The 20,678-nt window shown below is 42.9% G+C and overlaps 2 protein-coding genes across 3 annotated transcripts in view; one reads left to right on the top strand and one right to left on the bottom strand.

Annotated features, from left to right (window-relative positions):
- The window catches only part of cfap43 (cilia and flagella associated protein 43), a 36,369-nt gene extending 22,266 nt beyond the window's left edge, over positions 1-14,103 (top strand). For both annotated transcript variants that reach the window (XM_063191689.1, XM_063191688.1), the window contains 12 exons: positions 209-334; positions 5,940-6,059; positions 6,271-6,378; positions 6,765-6,851; positions 7,317-7,405; positions 7,850-8,051; positions 9,376-9,488; positions 10,353-10,512; positions 11,789-11,953; positions 12,488-12,568; positions 12,818-12,971; positions 13,485-14,103. In XM_063191689.1, coding sequence (XP_063047759.1) covers positions 209-334; positions 5,940-6,059; positions 6,271-6,378; positions 6,765-6,851; positions 7,317-7,405; positions 7,850-8,051; positions 9,376-9,488; positions 10,353-10,512; positions 11,789-11,953; positions 12,488-12,568; positions 12,818-12,971; positions 13,485-13,660 — 1,581 coding nt within the window. In that variant the 3' untranslated portion in view covers positions 13,661-14,103. The remainder of the gene's footprint in view (positions 1-208; positions 335-5,939; positions 6,060-6,270; positions 6,379-6,764; positions 6,852-7,316; positions 7,406-7,849; positions 8,052-9,375; positions 9,489-10,352; positions 10,513-11,788; positions 11,954-12,487; positions 12,569-12,817; positions 12,972-13,484) is intronic.
- On the bottom strand, positions 13,940-16,104 carry sfr1 (SWI5-dependent homologous recombination repair protein 1). Its single transcript, XM_063191690.1, has 3 exons — positions 15,834-16,104; positions 15,384-15,743; positions 13,940-14,699 (listed from the first exon to the last, which is right to left on the bottom strand). Exons 1-3 carry the CDS (start codon positions 16,032-16,034, stop codon positions 14,499-14,501), a joined length of 762 nt encoding a protein of 253 aa, XP_063047760.1. The 5' UTR covers positions 16,035-16,104; the 3' UTR covers positions 13,940-14,498.
- Positions 16,105-20,678: the final 4,574 nt, after the last annotated feature.

The raw sequence follows: 20,678 nt of genomic DNA on the forward strand, positions 1-20,678 counted from the left end.
CTCTCGCGCTCTCTCTCTCATACACAAGCACACACAAACACACACAAACACACGCACACACACACACACACACACACACACACACACACACACACACACACACACACAAACACACACAAACACACGCACACACACACACGGCAGTCTCTCACTCTCTTACATGCACACACAGGCTCACTAATGTATCATTACCGTCTGTATTGTGCAGGAGGTCAGCCAGCCTGAGTTCACGTCGAGGCCGGAGCTGCAGTGGACGGAGGAGGAGAGGAAGGTCCACAAGGAGTACGAGAAGAAGGCCAAGGAGTTGCAGGAGGAGCAGGAGAAGTACCGCAAGGTGGCCAGGGGGCAGGGCTGCCACTAGGCATAGGCAGACACTGCAGTGGCCTAGGGCAGTGGTTTTCAGAGAGGGGTCCAGGGACCCCCAGGGTGTGTTACGGGGGGCGGGAAAGGATAGCAAAAGAAAATAAGTAATTGAATAAAGTGAAACTGAACGTAAACCAAAATAAGCAAAAAAGAAACCAAATTGCATTCCCATTACTTGAGAACATTATTATAATAATGAATTGCATCTCTGAAGATTACTGCTATTATTGTTATTGTTGGGGCTTTGCCTCACAGACCTAGACTATAGTTGTAAAAGGGGGCGCACAGGAAAAAAAAGTGTCCTCCTGACCCATGTAAGGGGGGCCTTAGCTGGAATCTACCGGTATATGGGTGGCTTTGTCATGGTAAAGTTTGGGAATCCCTGGCCTAGGTTGCCAAATGTCTTTTGGGGCATGCCAGTAACGCAGAATTATAATGGCAAGCAAAGTAAAACATGAAACCTATCATTGACAATGATTATTCATTGGCACACACTCAGTATATACTGTATGTAGGTACTACATCAGTTGTGCTCAGAGGTACGATGCTGTGTTTGCCAATGCCATTATTAGTCCGGCAGCCAAAAGCCAAATATCAGCCGAACCCAGTTTCGTCTGATAAAGTTTTTTTCTTTGCAGTTTGTGGTTGCTTAAGGTGTACCTATTAAGATTCCAGACGATGCCCGGTGATATCCCTTGAGCATTTTGAGATATTGAGCCTTTTATGCTTGATGTTCTGCAGCCATAGATTACAACAGTCTTTGGCTCCCAATTCATGTTATGCTGACCAAATACCCTATACCATACTTATTTAGTGTTTGTTTACATGGTGGGATGTGTCTAAGAACAGGTGGTGAGGTATGGACATCAGTGGGGGTGGGGTCATGCATGTTTGGGGGCAGGGCATTCACCCAAAAAGCCTGATTTTCTAAGTCGGAGACACAAAGGCCAACATTTCGCCAAACGTGGCTTTATATCTCATAGTGGGTTGTTTGGTTTTACTGTTTGTAGTTGTCCAACACTTACCCATCAGGATAAGGGTGGGTGATGTGCCAATTTCAGATATTAACCCTTTCATGTTGATTTCGCTGCAGCCATAGCCCGCAAGCTTTTGACAGCTTCATAACTGCACTATGATTAACCATAGAGCATTCTGGGTGGTAGGCCTACCACATCAAAGTGGAGAAAGTGTCCTCGTACCAAATAAATTTTAGACAATTACATAACTAGCTGTTTGTCAAGCAGATTTAGGCGAATATTGGTGGTGTCAGCTTAGACATACCCAGAAAGGATTACCGGTACTAATTCAACACAGAATTTCACCATTTCATACATTGCTATTTACTCTTCCTGTGCTGTTGTAACACAAAATAAAAATTGTAAGTAATGATTACATAATTTTTGGCTGATTATTTGTTTGCCTACAAAGTACATAATTTCAGTGGTGGTCGTATTAACATGGAAAGAGATAAAATTAAAAATGTAAATCCACAAAATGACATTGTAATTGACCTTTTACCAGCCCATGCCATATCAGGGTGTGACACTGTGGCATCCTATTTTGGGATTGTATAGGTGGCTGTTAATAACTGCTGGGCATTGCTGCCTGTCGCACCTCCTCCGGTGCCCATGGGTCAGCGAGAGAAAATAAGACTTGTGACACAAACATCTTTATTGTATAAATTACTTGATAAACAGGGAATACACATTCACATTCATCATGCATGCACAGGCGGTGCCTTCCTCAACCACCTTCGCAGGTAGCTGTAGCCCCATGCCATAAGCAGATGTCGTCAGGTGGTGTCCAGCCTTCTCTGCGGTGTTGAACCACAACACCGCCAACTCCGGCTAGTGGGCCAACAGTGAGTGGCCAGGCTCACTGCCCATCTGCCTCTGGCGTACAGCTCACACCAACAATACATACGTTTCATACATTTGATAAGCATAAAAAATAAATAATAAAAAACAGTGCTGAGTGAAAGGTGCCGAATGCGCTGAATGCTTACTGACGAGTTGTTTGTGAGGCAGTTGAGCTGTTTGGTGTTCGTTGGCTGCTGGCTGTAACCCCCTGGGGGTTAGGTGTTCTTCCCCCACTTTCTGTCCTTCCTCCACAGCCAGAGCCAAAAGTTCCCTTTCTCCGCCCCCTCTGCCAGTTCCTTTGTTGCCTTCTTAAGCTTCCTTCCGGTGACTCCCACATCCTTTAGGAGGCGTAGAGTCGACAACCCCATAAAGCCTCTGCATCCAACCTCCGCTGGGTAGATGGTAGTCTTCCAACCCGCCTCTCGGCACTCAGCAGCCAGCTCGAAGTACTTGACCTTTTTCCGCTCGAAGGCAGCCTCGATTCCTTCCTCACTTGGCACGGTGAGTTCAATGAGGGCCACCGCTCTTGCCTTTGTGGACCACGCCACTATGTCTGGGCGGAGAGATGTGGTGGTAATCTCTGTGGGAAACAGAAGCTTCCTGTCCAAGTCGACCTTCATGCTCCAATCTTGGCCGGGACTGAAGGGCCTTGATGTTTCTCTTTGCCTGATGCTTCTGATCCCTCCTTCCGCGACAAAGGTGGTGGGGTCCTCTGTCGGCGATGGTATTCTGCTATCCTGTCTGCGCTCCTCCAGTACTTCGGCTAGCTTTCTCAAGACTTGGTCGTGGCGCCATCTGTAGCGGCCTTGTGATAGCGCGATTTTGCAGCCTGACAAGATATGCTGGAGGCTTGCATTGGGAGCATTGCAGAGTGCGCAACATTCCTCATTTCCAAACCACTGGTGGAGGTTCCGAGGACAGGGGAGCGTGTCATAGGTTGAGCGTATAAGGAAGCTGAGTCTTGCCTGTGGGATCTTCCACACGTCTGACCAACTGATGTTCCTGTTTGAGATTCCCTCCCAGGTTGTCCAGCTTCCCTGCCGTCCCTGAGACACAGCCTTGATCTTGTAGCGGTCTTCCTCCATCCTCATCACCATTTCCTTCCTTTCCTTGCGGTGGGCCTTGGACCAGAATCTTGGTGCATCTCCCCATCCTAGGCCTGCTCTACCTACCTGCACTCTGCCCATGATTTCCTTGTGCTGCAGCCGACTTACAGCTTGGTCGACCTCGGTCTGGGCGTTCCACTTGCGGCCAGTCAGGACTCTGGCATTAGCCTTCCTGACTGACTCGTCTGTTGACTCCCGAAGCTCAAGGACCAACCTGGCTTTCTCTTGCATGTAGCCCAACTGTAGTGACTTCAGTGGTAGCTGCAGCGTATTTCTTGCGAAGAGGCCAGCTTCAGATAGGCAGCATGGCAACCCCAACCACTTTCGTATGAATGAGTTGGCTTTCCCATCCATCTTAGTCATGGTTGATGAGGGGATCTCGCTCATTTTCAGGGGCCACATTATCCTCTGGTAGAGTGTAAACTGGTAGCACCAAACCTTGTACTTCCCAGGGAGTTGGCTTTGGTCGATCCTTACCAGGCCGTCACATAGCTGTTTCATGACTGTCTTCCTCATCTGTTTATCAGATAGTTCTGCGGTGTACTGCCTCCCCAGGCTTCTGATGGGTTGCTCGGCAAGAAGTGGTATCTTTTCCCCTATGACAAGAAAGGTGGTGCAGTCATTCCTGACTCCTTTCCTAAGTTACAGACTGCGAGACTTAGAGACTATTTTGACTTAGAGACTTAGAGACTATTTTGGTATTGGTAAAGGCTCTGTTATCAAGACCCTAAAAGCTGGATATCACTTGACATCAATTGGTAATGTGCTGGCACCATTCCAACAACTTTCCAGTGAGGCCACTAACTTTGTGTCGGCATGTTATGGCATTCCAGACAGTATCAGCAAGTCACATACAAGGTTGGTGGTATGGGGAAAAAAGAATGGGAAAGGTAATTTATCTTCACCTAACCTGGCTGCTCTTCCACCAACAACAGAGGAATTTCTTGAGAATGTGAAAAGGGCTCATTTTCAAGCAATATTGTGGAGGACATTGGTTCACACTCCACCTGAACTATCTCCTGAAGCATTTGGATGGAAGAAAGACCCATGCAACAAAGCACTGATACCAATAAGTGTTCCAGAAAAGGTCAAAGTGGCACCAGACTACATTTTACAGATGATCAGATGTGATTGCAAGAGTAAAAGCCCCAGCAATTCTAAGAAATGTAGCATGGACTTTTAAGTGATCATGTAATACCAGTCAGGATACACTGGATTGACTTAATTTTTTTGACTCAACCGTATATATAATGTATAGCTGTTTTCCTATGTTTAGACCTCTCTCTCTCTCTCTCTCTCTCTCTCTCTCTCTCTCTCTCTCTGAGCGTGCGGTACTGTATGTTGCAGTGTATATAGGTCTTTCTGTGTAAATTTAAATGCATGTACAGATCTTATTTGATGGCTTTATGGATTTAAGTGATCATTCAATACCAGTCTGGATACACTGGATGTATATCATTTCTTTACTCATCTTTTGGAACAGCCAACGACTGCTCACCAGTTACCCTCACACTCTGTTGTTCTTTTCTTTTTTTGTTTTATGTTGGCTATTTGTGGTAGGCTACCTACCGGCGATGTTGTCATGTATGTTGTCATGATGTGATGTTATGCAGGATCTCATAATGCACAATCCGTTCCATACTTTACAGTCTTATTCTAAGCAATGTTGTGAATGTTTTTACTGAGGCATTTGTTGATTTGTCATTCATGACCTGATTTATATAACTAAATGCATAAAAATAGGCCGAAATCGCATTTTTTAAGGTTATTAGCAGTATTTTCTCTGTACCTGGATAACAAAAGGAGATAGCCACAATTAACCACAGTAAATATTCTTGTATGTAGGATATTAACAAAATAAAAAAGGAATTTTGAAGCTGGCATTTTCAGGTGGTCAGATTCATTGCATCAAAATATAATGCAAATTAGTGCTTTTAATTAGATAATAGCCTAATTAGCATATTTAAACATAAAATATAGAAAACTTGTAATACATTTTTTTCTCCAATTCATACGAGTAATCATCTGATAAAGTTTCATATTGATATCTGCAAGTTAAAAAAAATACCCTATTCACCTACAGTGTCTCGTCTTATTTGTGGGATTGCTGTTATGAAAGGGTTAATTATTACCCCATGTTGGGTTTGTTTCAATAAGGGCAGTGTTAAGGCAGTCCAGTGTGAATGTTTTTCAGGTAATATAAGCAATTTGGTACATTTTGTAACATTATTCACAGTAATATTAGGTGTCTTTAGTTTTTTGTCATAATTTGCATTTATGGGACAATAAAGGCTCAAAATCTGAAAATGCTCAAGTGATATCACCGGGCATCGTCTGAAATCTTGAAGACTTGCCTAAAATCTATCAGATAAAGCAAAAAAAAAAACTTTATCAAAGAAATCTGGGTTCAACCCCACGGCTCCCGGACTATATCTAAATGCCCAAAAAAGAAAGGGGATGTTCTAGTCATACAATTGCCAGTACGGTCATCTTGATCACACCCTTGGACATCTATTTCGAATAAATAATTCCAACAATCCATGCGTCACACATTACACTCAAGGAGAAAGAAAAACAAATTAACTAATAAACATTTTTTTTTCTATCCCAGACTCTGGAGTCAGAGATGAAGAAGTTGCAGACGTCCATCAAAGACGCGACTCAGAGCTTTGATGAAACCCTCACAAAGCTCTTCGAGAGGAAAGTCAAATCAGAGATGGTGATATACCAGGTAGACCTTTATTTTCACCAGCCAAAAAAAAGGGCTCCTCTCAGCAGCAACATTGCTGATTGCTTCTGGTTAGACGTTGGTTCTAGAGGAAAATAGTGCTTCTTGAAATTGTATGAAAACCAATTAGTTTTGTTTCCTTCTGTGTTGAAATAGTCTGGATTCATAAGCGATATAGTGGTTAAATTGGTGTGTTTTTTTCTCTATGCCATAGGAGGAACTCAAGATCACAAACCTTCTCCACTCTATAATGATTGAAGACGAGATCATCAGCAGAGAGAGGCAGCTGAACCACAACCTAGAGAAGATGAGAGCTGTAAAGGTACTCCTTTAAATTCACACACCTACAGTGCATATCGAGAGCAAAGTTTTCCTTTTTGACGTCAGCAAGTTAAATGGGTACTGCATAAATATGTAAGGTACTCCTTTTCAATTCCAACATATACGGTAAGTATTGAGAGCAAAGGTTTCGTTTTGACGTCAGTGAAATTGGTCCTACTGTATAATAAAAATGTCTCCCCTGGCTATGTTAGCGAGCTTCACTCGCACACCACTGCAAGTTTGACATGTTTAGCGTGAGCTGACTTGCATGGCATTTTAATCTGTTTGCCTTTGAGACATACAGTATAAAAAAAGAGAATGAGGGAGAGATGTTCTTGCCGTTCCTTCGTTTCCACGAGTGAGTCACTTGTTTCTTTTGCCCAACAGCAAAACTTGGGAGATGACCTGAAGAAGTACAAGGAGGATGTGGACGCGTTTCGCGAAATATACGATAATATCGTGGCAGAGGACAAGGTGCACAACTCACTCACGCACACGCACACACGCACACACACACACACACATATGCTTGAAGGGTTGACTGGATTTTTTTTTTTTTTTTTACATCCCTTTACTACTTATCCTCCTTGAGAAATCTCAACATAACCTCATAATCTCACATCTCAACATGCATGGCCAATAAGTTTGGTTGCTAATGTCTGCTGAAATTTAGGCTCACTCACGATGACTAGCAGGCGCAGCATAGATTTAGGCACTGCATAGATTTTGGATTCATAATGTATAGCCTAAGCTTTTTGGAATTAATTTGCCTGTTTCCAGTATTTTACTGGATATATATGACCATTTATTAAAAATAACTACTTCTACAAGTAAAATAATGGCAAAAGCAAATGCCCTGACAGAAGACAGGGATAGTGTAGTGGGGTTGGTTTATGTACTCTGACGCTGATGTGCTGTTTTTATTATCTACCATTCTAGTTGCTGGACCGTGGCTTCCGTAAAGATTTCTTTGACGTCCCTGGACATATAGTGGACCAGCTCTACAAGCTTTACAAGAGAAGACCAAGGTAGAGACAAATGAGGCTCTGTTTAAAAGAATAGCATAAGACTGCTTCCGTAACAACCCAGCCAACTGAACAACCAGTTAGTATCTTACCTGCATTACCCAGCATTTCTGTGTATGTTCTTGTCTGAAAAATGTAATGGGGTAAACATTTGGACATTTGTATCTGTGTTTCTGTGCTCAGATTAGTACAGTATGAGACATCTTATCTTCTTGTCTTGCTTGTGTGCTCTGGGATGATGGTTCTCTACTGTACTGAAAACAAAGGTGTACCAGTTACAGTTGTACAGCAGTTAACGTATCGCCAGGAGAGAACAATCAAGGAGACAGTTCTCAGAGTTTCCAGAGCAGAGACATCTCAAACCCATTTGTAACTCACTTTCTCTCTGTGTGTGTGTGTGTGTGTGTGTGTGTGTGTGTGTGTGTGTGTGTGTGTGTGTGTGTGTAGGGTTCACCAGATCCGAACCCAGACAGATGCTCCTGGCGGGGGCCCCCCTGTTCCAGGCCAGTCTCAGGCCGAGGCCCTGAGCTTCATGCTGAAGGCCATGGATGACCTGGACTCCAAGGAGTACATGCCAGAGGGGCTGGACCCGGCCGTGTGGGAGCGCTTCTGCCAGTCCAGGAGGGCCAAGGTGGAGAGCGAACACCAGGTGGGGGGTTTTGATGTCTTTTTTGAAAATGGATATAGCACTGTATTAGCCTGATTATCATGACTTTCAAATCTCTTCGAGACTTGGTCTGACCAAGAGCATAACAACTAACATTCTCAAACAGCATGGTTGACCCACCTCCCTTGGTTTGCTACTGGTCGAGGGCAGAACAGGCTGAGCCAAAGTTTAAACCAAACATTTCTTAGTCCCAATAGAACGTCTCTGCTTAAACCACGTCACTGCCTTGAACACGCCTCTACCCAGAACCGTTGGTGATGCTCAAAGTTGATTAGTTCCCGACAAAGTGGGTGGAGTTTCCCACTGTGGAGGGAAGCCGAAAGCAAATTGCCTGAGTGAGTGTAACTGAGCCGAAGGTGTTGCGTCACTGCAAGCAAGGGCGGAGCCTGGGTAGCACTGTATAGCGTTTTGGAAAAGAGGGGTGCACTCACTTTTCTGAGATACTATACACCAGTGGTGTAGTCTACTTTTTTATGGTGGGTATACTGTATATTTGAGCATTTTTTGAAGTGGGTATACTGTATATATTTGTGCTATTCAAAACAATGGATCAATCAATTTTAAGTGGGTATACTGAAATCCCTGAAATTTAGAAGTTGGTATACTCCGTATAACCGTGTTCTACGTAGACTACACCACTGCTATACATGAATAAATTGTAACATCTCATCATGCCAGAGCATTAAGATAACACGCCGACTTGAACCGTGTGTGCACTACGCCTTTGCAAGTTAACTTGTGCTCCACAACGCCTGTGACAGGTTAAGTTTAGACATGATTTTGGTCAGGGCCACAGGGAAATTTCACCATTTCCCTTGCTTGTTTTGCTGCTCTTGGCAAACGTAAAGCAGCAGAAACTATGCTTTACTGACAGATTAAGGTTAGTCATGGTTTTGGTCAGGTCATAGAGGAGTACAACATTTTCGCGGTTATGAACAGAAATAGGCCAACATGGCAGAAAAATTGCGCATATCGTCAAATGTCAAAAGTGCTTTCGCGTGGCGTTGACGACCACGACTTAACTTGCAAAGGGGTCGCACCTCAACGTGGAATGCATTTACATTAAATAAATATGCCTTTGCATGATAACAGCCTGTGAATTGCGTTATTGTATAATGACTGTACTTTGCGAACTAAATTGTATGTTTGTGTGTGTGTGTGTGTGTGTGTGTGTGTGTGTGTGTGTGTGTGTGTGTGTGTGTGTGTGTGTGTGTGTGTGTGTGTGTGTGTGTGTGTGTGTGTGTGTGTGTGTGTGTGTGTGTGTGTGTGTGTGTGTGTGTGTGTGTATTTTACACATGTCTCTTAGGTGAAGACAAAAGCCCTGACATTGGCAGAGATGCAGGCGTTTTTGCAGAGGAGAACAGACGAGGATGAGAACACTCGTATGGATGTCATAAACCTCATAGAGGAGCTCAACAGGTGAAATATTGATGGATAAGATAAAATAAAATAAGATTATTATTATTTAATTTTTTTTACACATGGTGCGGTTCCTCTCATTCACAGACAATAAACAAGATAATGGAATGTGTTGTGTGTACCAGTCCTGCAGTTGTCAATGCTTTGAAGGGCTTTAAATGCCCATGGAAGTAATTGAAAACTTGAAAAAATATGCCGCATCGATTCCTAATCCTAATCTCATCTGTGTCCATCCGTGTGCCTTACTTCATAGTCTTCGTGAGGACAAGGCACACCTTTTTTTACAACATTATGGTGCAGATTCATAATAAAGCCTTAAGGGCAGATTATAGTTCAGCAACGGCGCCTGTTGCTTACGGTCGCTAACCACTGTTGACGTTATAGATCTGCGCACGAGGTGTCATGTCGTTAGCTAGGTTTGGCTACATAGCTACAAGGCTACAGTTCAGTAGTCAGACTGCAGGCATTGTGCTGCGAGTGCTAAACTGATGTAGTGTTTGTTTGCTACTTACTAATTCAGTCATTGTTGCTTCATTTATTTACACAGACTAGAAAGAAAGTGTTCGTATTCCACAGAATATTGACAGTTTGGCTCTCGTAAACTACCGGAGAACTGTGCCGCCAGGAGAAGAAGGAAGTATCGAGACGACCAATCACAGCGCCTTTTCTCTGCGACCTTCGCAACCGTCTGTCGCGTAGTCAGGATTTTTTTGAGGCGCGCGACGACGGTTGCAGAGCCTCTGCGCGGGGGGTGTGGTCGCGCACAGACGGTTGCACAGGCTCTGCAACCGTCAGCGCCAATAAGTATAAATTGGCCTTTATTGTAACTTGAATCTGTGTGTCCATGTGTGCCTTACTTCATAGTCTGCGTGAGGAGAAGATGCGTTTCCGGCTGGACATCATGGTGCAGATCCTGATTAAGCAGGGCCAGGTGGAGGTGGAGGCCGGAGACTTTGTAGCCGACTACTACGACTCCCTGCTGCTGCACCGCAGTGTGGTGGAGGAACTCAACAGCACCATTAGGGTACGAACGCACTACACACACACACACACACACGCAGGCACGCATGCATGCACGCACGCACACACACACACACACAGGCACACACACACTCAGAGCAAGAGAGAGAGAGAGAGAGAGAGAGAGAGAGAGAGAGAGAGAGAGAGAGCGCAGGGCGAGAGCAAGAGAGACATTCAGTTTTATTTTTTTGAAAACAGTACACACACACACACAGATTATGACTACGATACGATATGATTAGACTTTATTGTCAGTTGTCACTGAAATTCTTTTTGCGTCCCTGAGCAGCACTCGCTTAAGACAGGACATACACATAACATCACATCACAAGACTACTGCACAACTGACAAAAAACAAAACAAAACAAAATAAAAGACAGAAGACACAGGCCTATATGTCGGGTTAGGGTTCTTTATATAATATCTGAATGACGAGACCGGGTTAGACCACACTATATACAGACATACATACATTACATACAACCCACACTTATACTACTACTAAAACTCATTGACTTATAAGATGAAGGAAAACTCTGGTAAAATGAAATTGCTTGCTGCTTATATATGTTTATATTGCCTCACAACCACAACCACAATCAGAAATGATCATGTCAAGCATGATGATTCTGAGAAGCACAACTACACTTATACACACACACACACACACTGTAGTTACATCTATGTGTGCAGATGCTGGGCCAGCAGAAGGTTGCCAGCATGGCGGAGTGCTTGAAAACTCAAGAAAATGCTTGCTTATACTGCTCACACCATAGGTGCCGGGAGGGGGGATGCAGTGGTGCATTGGCATCCCCACTTTTGAGCTCCCTAAATGAGGAGTGGAGTGCAGCAGCAGTAACATTGTTAAAGGAGTACAAATGTAGGATTACATAGTTAGCACGGTGCCCATGGCTTGCCTGTCTCAACATCTACACCGTCATGAAAAAATGCTGATAAACTAAGCTCACTGTGAGAATGTTTTTCATCACAGAATGCCAGCAGTTCATATAAATGTGTGAGAGGTGTTGCCCACGACACTCGTTCGGGTCGCTCTGACAAAAGTTACATTTGGGGTTCTCTGACAGCTGATCGTGGAAGTGGTCACGAGAGTCATCATTCTCTTACATCAGCATCGGCTGACTCAGAACAGTGATAAATTAAACTTTTAATCCTACATATTGCCCCTTTAAGAAAATAAATGCACCACCACTTTAAAACTCATTCCGGTGCCCTTGACACACATGCACACACTCTTACAAGCTGTAGTTGTGTGGTTGCAGATGCTGGGGGAGCAGAAGATTGCTAGCATGGTGGAGTGCAAGGACTTCCGCAAGGGCATCATCCAGCAGGAGTGGGAGCACAAGCGCATGCACATGCTGATGGAGGACCTCAACAGCAAGGCCCGAGACATCCAGATGCTGCGCGTCTCCCAGGAGCTCCAGGAGGTGGGGACTATGATTACACACACAGCTATAGACAGGGGCTGCATTAGGATTTGCCATGTACACAAGGGAGGGATATGGCCTGCGTTCTGGACAAATTAGCTTTTGAAAGCTTTTGTTGAGTCATCATAATACAGTATGAGCTTACAGTTTGTGCCAGGGACAGTCCTGGCCTAAATGAAGCCCCTGCATATGCATGCCTACATGTGTGCTCATGCGATTACAGATAGTGTACACAGGTGTTAAATTGGCCAAGACTGAGCATTATGACACATATGCATGACTTTGTTTTCAACATACAGTAAGCCTATGTTTAGTTCTAAATTTAAGCTGAAATATCATTCATAGCTGGAAAGACCATCGCCACTGGAACCAAACCCTTCCAGCCGGCCTGTTGAAAAGTTGTATTAAATCAATTTAGTTAAATGATAAACTGTGAATTACAGGAAGCTACTTCAGTACACACTGGGTCACAGACTGCCATAACACACAAGCAAATTGACATATTGCCTCACTGTTTTCACTTCCTTTCTCCAGTACCTGAATGAGACAGACCACGACAACAGAATGTCCAAGCAGGTTGGAATTCTGGAGAAAACTATTGCACAGCAGGAAAAGGTAATCATTACATTTGTTTTTTTAATACAGGAAATGAATTTCACAAATGACACATAGAATACATTTGCAATAGTTCCCAACTGTCAAGGAAATTGGAAATTGATGTCTATACCTGAGCTTTTCACACTCGCTTGGAATGACTTGTCTTAACTGAAAAACCATTAATTATATTATGTTTTATACTTTTATATAATTTTAAATATTTGTGTTTATAAATGAATAGTATTATATAAATACTATTGTTTTCAGAATCATTTAAAGAATATTCAGAACTGCAAGGGTCTGATTAAGCAGCTGGAGAAGCAGACTGCTGCGAAGCTAGACAAGAACTCTGGTCTGGACACACAGTTGGCCAGTATGCAGATCACCGTGGCTGAGAGGAGAAACATCTATGACACTATAGGTATGACTGTGTGCAACATTTTACTCAGTCCTCCCCACACCAATGCAAGCTTATCAGTGGCCAAGTTGGGCCAATTAGATTTAGCATGCAATTGATTGAGTTCTCCTCTTTAGTGCCCTGGAGCAGTCTGGTGTAAGGTTAGATGCTGCATTAAAGGTGTACTGTGTAGGATGGTGGCCAGAGTAGGTATTGCAACTAACCAAGCTGCTCATGGAAACTGTGCTGTCTACTGCCAAATAGGATCTTTTTGTGAATATTTACTAAATGAACTGTATTTACTAGTATGACCAAAGTGCAGTAAGTTTTGCAGCTAAACATTTATATTTCTTGAAATTCAAAATGGCAGACAATGAAGAAGAGCCCTCTTTTACATGTATGAGAAGTGCTATTCTTTCCAGTCATAATTAATACTTAGAATGTGATGGTGGTGGCAAGTATTCATGAAAAAGGTTGGTAACATTTGTGAAGGAATTCTGGAAATAAACTACTACAAATTTTGTGTTCTCCTTCCAGCCATGGAGGAGAACCAGGAGGCGGAGGCCGAGCAGCGGTACCAGGAGATCCTGGAGAGGAAGCGTCTGGTGGACCTGGCCAAGGAGCAGGCCCAGGAGGTGGCCATGCTGCGGGCTGAGGTGGAGAGGATGCGCATGAAGACCTTCCCCGCCCTCGCCCAGATCAAACACCCCTGATGATGATGAGGCATAAAGTTGAACCATTGACATTTTTTAGTCACGGACGTCAGGGTGAGGCAACCACAGCTGATGCCACTATAGTAAGAATTCAAAAAATGTTTTACTGGGCTATCTAAAAAGTATATTCATTGCTTAATGTATATTCATGTCCAATTATAAATTCATTCATATTAATATAATTGGGGCAATAGCTGTGATTGTACCACATAACGTCTGCAACTAAAAATGTCAATGACCCAACTGACAATGTGAACAATAATAGCCAGCTAAGAAATGGAGGGTTTAAAGAACAAGGTTTATTCACATTAAATATTATAGATTTATTGTGCTCACGGCACATGTAGTATTTATTTACAAATACTTTGATGTTGTAAGGATTCTTTCATTGACACAGATTAAAGAGAAAATCGATAAATAAAAATATACAGTATAACGCTTCACATTTCAACTCTGAGACTTTTTCTTTTTCTTAGATATAAAGGTCTAAGTAACAAATAGTCTTCTGTTGTCTGAGTTGCCTGAGACAATATTTGTTGGAAAGCAGTCTCAGGGATGCAAGGCAGTGTGGGTGATCAATGACATGCAAAGTTTGGTTACAACTTTATTTTAGGGTTCATATGTTAGCCAGTGATACTGGCTCATACTAACTGTATAAGTGATGTGTTAAGCAAAATCAAAGATTTGTTAGTGTGTATTCACAAATCTCTTTCTCTTTTCCACAAAGGCCTACATTTTTCATTTAGTTGTAAGAACATAAATAAAGTGTTATCAAAGTTTGACACTGGATGATAAGGCACCAGTGGTTTGGCATAATTCACAGGGTTTGGGAACAGTTCTACTTTTTGTTCCGGTCCTTGAAGTCTTCCTCTGCGCGGTCATAATGCAGCAGGTGGTCTTCAAGTCCAAAGTGGTCGATGAGTTGACTCAAGCAGGCCTTCTGGCCGTCCACTGGCATGGCCGTCTGCATCTCGTAAAGCACATCCTGTGCACAGCGCCGCCACTTGCTGATCAGCACACGCAACTGGCTCGGATTGTTCTAAAATAACAAATGAAAGTTGTGTTGTTACATTATGTGCTTGGCAGTAATTACATTGTGTATGTAGCAGTACACCGTAATGTTACTCTCTGGGCCAGGGATCCTGCTTTATGAATCACTTTCCACAGATTTGACAGGTCTGCTTGACTCTGCTGGAATTTCTTCTATAGTGGTTGATTTTTGTAAAAGTGTGTCTGCTAATTTAAATCAGGACAAAAATCCAAGAGCCTATGTTCAGCACAAATACATATTCCGAAGGACTAAACAAACAGTGCAAAATACTGCAATAAAATGATCAACTTTAAGGGACTGCTGTGAAGGTGGAAAGGCGGGGAGGGGGGTTTACAGCTGTTGCGCAGGGGCAGACAAACTGGATTGATGACACAAAAGTCCTGCCAGTGCCAAATATTTCCTTCTGCCTGTGCGGTTAAAACAGTTGATTAGTATCAGCTGGGTCATTAGAGTGGAACATCTGGCAGGAGTTTTGCGTCCTAGTTTATCTGCCCCTGCGCCACATCTGTAGGCTACAACCGAGAGAGACATACACACACACTCACACTCACACACACACACACACACACACACACACACACACATACAACTGTTGCAAATGTGGTAGGGTTTTTTAACATTCTGATAACACCCAAATGTACACCCCAGGATGACCCAAATACAAAGTCTCACCTTTTTCCGGTACATTTTGACCATTTCGAGCCTCCTTAGCGTTTCTGTTTTCTGCTTCACCTCGCGTCTCAGTCTATCTCGTAGCTGAAGTGCATCTGTCTCGGGGGGTTGAGCACAGTCTTTTGGAGGCTTCAGACGCGGTGAACCTTCCAGACATGTTTTATTCTGGTTGAAGTCCATTTCGGTTTGCTCTGCTAGTTCTACCGTTTTTAGATGTGTGGTATTAGAGTTGTCATTTGCCGTGGAAGTAGGAGTGTCCTCGTCTGCATCATCGACGTTCAATCTTTTGGCCACCGTTTGAGGTGATGTGAAGGACCGACGACTTCTCTTCAGCCTCTGCCTCAAAGAAGAGCTCATGGTCTGGGAAGGACAGGCACGCAGACGTAAAAGTAAACAATAGTTTGCAAAGAAAAAACATTGTTTATCATCAGACACTGACAATGTACTTACAATTCTTTCACAGGATGGGAAAGCTCCCGTGCTTGTGTTGACGTCGTTATCATCGGCAGGGCTGTAAACAGAAAGTGATTTTTGTGTTTTGGGCGTCGTATCCATGATTTTGCTGATGGTTGCTTCGCCTGTCAGAAAAGATATGTCAACAGTATGATGACAGAGACTTAAAATTACTTGAATCCTACTTGTTGTGTACATGTGATGTTCAGTGTTTATCAAATAAATTAAATCGCGGCAGTTTTCAAGTTTGGTGCGACGAAATATGACGTCACTTCCTTTTCTGGCAGGAAACATCCAACCAAGAGTGTGTTGGGAAATTGAGTAGAAAGGGATTTGGGTGGAACATTGAAGAGGCTGCAACATGTTTGGTTTAAAAAGCCTTAAATTTAACTCTGCATTGGTAATGCGTAATGTACCCCCATGGATACTTCCTGCCCCAGATGTAAACACAGAGCTACTGAAAGTAAAGGAAGACCACCCTAATGATAATGGATTTGCAATACATTGTAAAACGTAGGTGTATCTGAAGTCTGCTTTTTATGGGTTCCTACAGAAAACCCTCAAACTGGCCAGTGTAGTATTGGAATCTATAGGCCTATACCTGAATTCCAAAGGACGTATGGATACAGACAGAATAACTTCTTATCCATATATTCAGTAGAACTAACTGCTAATTACTGCCCTGAGATGGATAGAAGAAGTCAAGCCTTTTATCTGCACATAGGCTATTCAATCTCAGTTTTGCAAAGCTTTATCTCTGTAAAAGCAGTAAAAGATGACTTAGTTATTGAAACGAGACAGCTTTTGGCTCAACTCAGTAATCTAGGGCTCATTGTCCAATTTTGCTGGGTCCCAGCTCAAGGGCCTCAAGGGTAATGAAACCGCAGCTAAAGTCAAGGACGCATTAGGCCACCAAGGTATCTCCATGTTCCATTAGGAAAAGTTGAAGCTAAATCTTAAATCAAGACAGAAGTCATTAATATGTGGCAGGATGAATGGGAGTCAGACATAAAGGGCAGGAAGTAGCCTACTTTAATGTGCAGATTGGGGGGAAAAGAATCACAATGGGGCTTGGAAGAAGGGAGGAAGTGTGTACACAAGACTGAGGCTAGGGCATGCTGGCATCAAGCCACATTACATGTGTTGAGTGAAAGTGATGGACTTTGCACTGAATGCCAAGTTAAAGAAGATGTAGAGCACATTCTTTTTCACTGTAGCAAATATTCTGAACACAGGTCACGCTGGAGAGAACAGGAAGGAGATGATGATATACAAACCATCTTGGAGGAAGAGGGAATGCAGGGCATTAGAATTAAAGGCCTTATGAGGTACTTAAGTTATACAGGGCAGGCTTGATGGACAGAATACTGACACACATTTCTTTCTTTCTTTTTTTACTTTCTTTATTTCTTTTTCCTTTTATTTTATTATGCCCTGCCATGACTTGACATGATCATATCACACACTCCTGTGCAGTAGGTGGCGATATACAAGTTATATTGTGAACCGCCATTAGCTATAAGAAGAAGAAGAAGAAGAAGAAGAAATTGAGTACGCGCGTGCTGTCTGTCTGTGTGTGGCCTAGAGTGATTCCCAGCCTATGGGTCGCCAAAGATCCACAGAGGGTCGCGAAGCCCTCTTGATTTTGAATAAATGACAAAGTATTTAACTAATATATGCATAGAAGCAACAAAATGTAGGCCTATGCTACATTATTTATTCTATATTTCACTGAAGGCGAATTGAGGAATAAAATAGGCCTACTAACTGAGTTTTCGCAGGAAACAGAGGCTATCATGTGACTCCCTCTTGTGCAGGCGCTCGCGCAGTTGAGTCACCAAAGCTTACAATGGTAAAAACATGGGTCCCTGAAGAAAAAGGTTGGGAACCACTGGCCTAGACAGAGACCTGGATGGGAGCACAGGTTCAAAGGAAAGTAAGTTGCTGGCTGCTATTCAATATGCTATCCAAATGATATAGAAATTCAGAAAAGAAGTTTTTTTGTTGGAAAATAGCCCATCTTGACTGGCTATTCTAGCCTATTGTAATTATTGAGCTTTTCTTCTAGTGAAGTAGGCTTAAAGCCAACCTTCTGGGCCTAATTCATATTTCTGATAAAGTTTGGTGCACTCAATTTAATAAACTTGGCAATCAGCAAGCCTACAATTAAAATTCATTAAAATGCAGACAGATTTTTGAAAATAGGCCTACAGATAATTGGGTACTCAATTGCCTAGATACTCTTTAATATTTCTTTAAATTTTCAGCTGGTGACTTGAAGTGCATGGCTTTGTCACAGCATGGTCAGAGCAAACGCTTGGTAGCCTACCCCTTGAGGTCCGGGTTCAAAGAAGGGTGGGGAAAGTTTCCCCAGGAAACTCTTCCCACTAAAAGGATATAGTACAGGTGACCCTGGTTTCAGGGATGCCATGAACAAGCAGAATGTCAGGCACCCTGGTCGTATTAATTTACAAGAGGGCCACCCTAAGTGTGTGAAGCACAGGGTGCACATCCTGAAATGGAAGACTGTTGGTGTGACCATCCCAAGGGTTGTGGGTCCACTCTGACTGGCATAGAGGCAGGCAGTGGACAAATACTGCGTTTGATGAGGGCTTAAAAATCATTGTTCTTTTGACAGGCATTCTCAAAATCCTGCAATGTTGATACAGCCTGTTGCTTTTTGACACCTTGCTTTTTAAATTCACTCTAGAAAATCTGTTCAGGCCTATGTTCAAATATGTTCAACCCCACCCTCTATAGCAGTGTTTCTCAAATTTTTTCAGACCGAGGACCACTTAGTCCGCCCCAAAATGTTCAGGGACCACCTGTCAATTGAATTGACAGTTGATGGGTGCTAATTTGACATGACTAATTTTGATGCAGATCACTTAGGCCTAATTCTTATTCACATTACAAGTCTGTGTTATTGTGGTTGAAATAAGACTTCAGCTATGTTTAGCTTTGTAATTATGTTATAAATAAAGTCTACTGCTACATTGTCTTGGAAAGGTAGAAATCCTCTCATGGACCACCTGAGCTCTGTCGAGGACCACCAGTGGTCCCCGGACCACACTTTGAGAATCACTGCTCTATAGGATAATGGTAGCCGACACTGAAGCAAACATAACTTTATAAATACCTTATAGGAATCCCTGACGAGTTTGTAATTGAACAATATTGGTTTCATGCAAGTGTTGGGAAAGTTTTTAAGTGTTGTGAGTGAAAATGTGTCAGGACACGCAAAAAGCAAAACTGGAGTCAGCTAGATTTTTTGTCTGAGGTACGGTGCTGAGATGTCTGCTCTTCTGTTTCAAGGGCTGTTGCTGCTGCTGCTTCTGCTGTTGCTGGAATTTCCCAATCATTCTCTCCACTTTACTATATTGTTGTGCCCCGGGCTAATGAAAGGGTATGTATGGACAGACAGGTTACCCTGTTGCGACTTGATCAAGATCTAGATATATCCAATTAAGGTAGGCCATAAACTACGCACCTATTTGTGTGAAAAGATTTGATATGCTCCCGATCATGTCATGTCATGAAACTGGGTCAACAGTGTGAACATACCGTAACTCCTTTTCTGAGTACACTATATGAATGACAATGTATAGGCCAGGGGTTCCCAACCTTTTCCAATTTGGGCCTCCCTTGAAATTGTCACAAGTGTACGGGGCCCCCTTCTGACCCAATAAACAAAAAACCTCAAATAAATCAACAGCCACACACACAGAACGTTTAAAAAAAAAGGCCCACTTGAAATAAGTTACATTCAGGGCACACCAATGGGTCCTGGGCCACAGTTTGAGAATCAAAGGTTATAGGGTGAAAATGCAAGAATGTGAGAAGATAAATAAAAGAATGTGAGGAGATAAATAAAACACCAAAACCAGCAGTGTGTTAAGTTATAGTAATCCAAACAGCTCTTATTAATTGTAACTGTATCCTTATAGCACACTGTAAGAGATGCATTTTGGCATACATGTTGGTATCGAGTATCTACAGTATATGTTTCAAAGTGGTCTTAACAAAAGATGTGTCAGTATGGTATAGCCTAATTGCGGATGTTCTTTGAGTCTGAAAAACATTTAGAAAGCTACTGTATAATTATGATGTGAACGATTACCATCAGTGTCAGCGGTGATATTGGTTTTGTCTGATTCTGTCAGATTGAGGTATAGTGCTAGAGTAAGCTTTGGCGCCCGGGGGCAAAAATGCTGGCTCAATACCTCATGACTGTGTTTCATCCAAATAGTCAATCTAACCCATACACTCACACTTGCAGGATATAGCACCACTTAGTGAAATATCACAAGTCGTTGTTAAGCATGAGGTATGTGATGATGCTTCTTTTTTTTGGTATTTTTCAGCTTCTTTTCTGCCTTAATTGATGGTGACAGGAAATGAGTGGGAGTGAAGGAGAGATTAGGGTAGGGTTGGCAAGTTATCCAGGCCCGGACTCAAACTTGGTCCCTATGGGCAATGTGCTTGTACATGGTATGAGCACACCCTCCCAGTCCCATAGGAGTGTTAGTAAAAGCATCACAGAAGCGGAGTGATTTTAAGATACTTGTATATACATGTCGTACATACTTCATGTCAGAATTTACACCTGAGCAAACACCGTGTCAGCCTTGATGCCAATCTCGAGTCCCTGGCCTGCCGCTCTCTGTGGTGTGGTTAACGTGATTCAGTAATGGGCATGGGAAACAATGTCTCAGCTATAACAGGCAGCTTGGCCAGTGTTATATAACTTGGTTGGGTGGTGTTACCGCAGACAGAGCTCCTGTCAGGGCTGGTTCTTGTCGATTTGGTTAAGCACCCCTATTAAATTTTTAGAAATTAGAA

The sequence above is a fragment of the Engraulis encrasicolus genome, chromosome 24 (assembly GCF_034702125.1).
Source record: "Engraulis encrasicolus isolate BLACKSEA-1 chromosome 24, IST_EnEncr_1.0, whole genome shotgun sequence".
Lineage (NCBI taxonomy): Eukaryota > Metazoa > Chordata > Actinopteri > Clupeiformes > Engraulidae > Engraulis > Engraulis encrasicolus.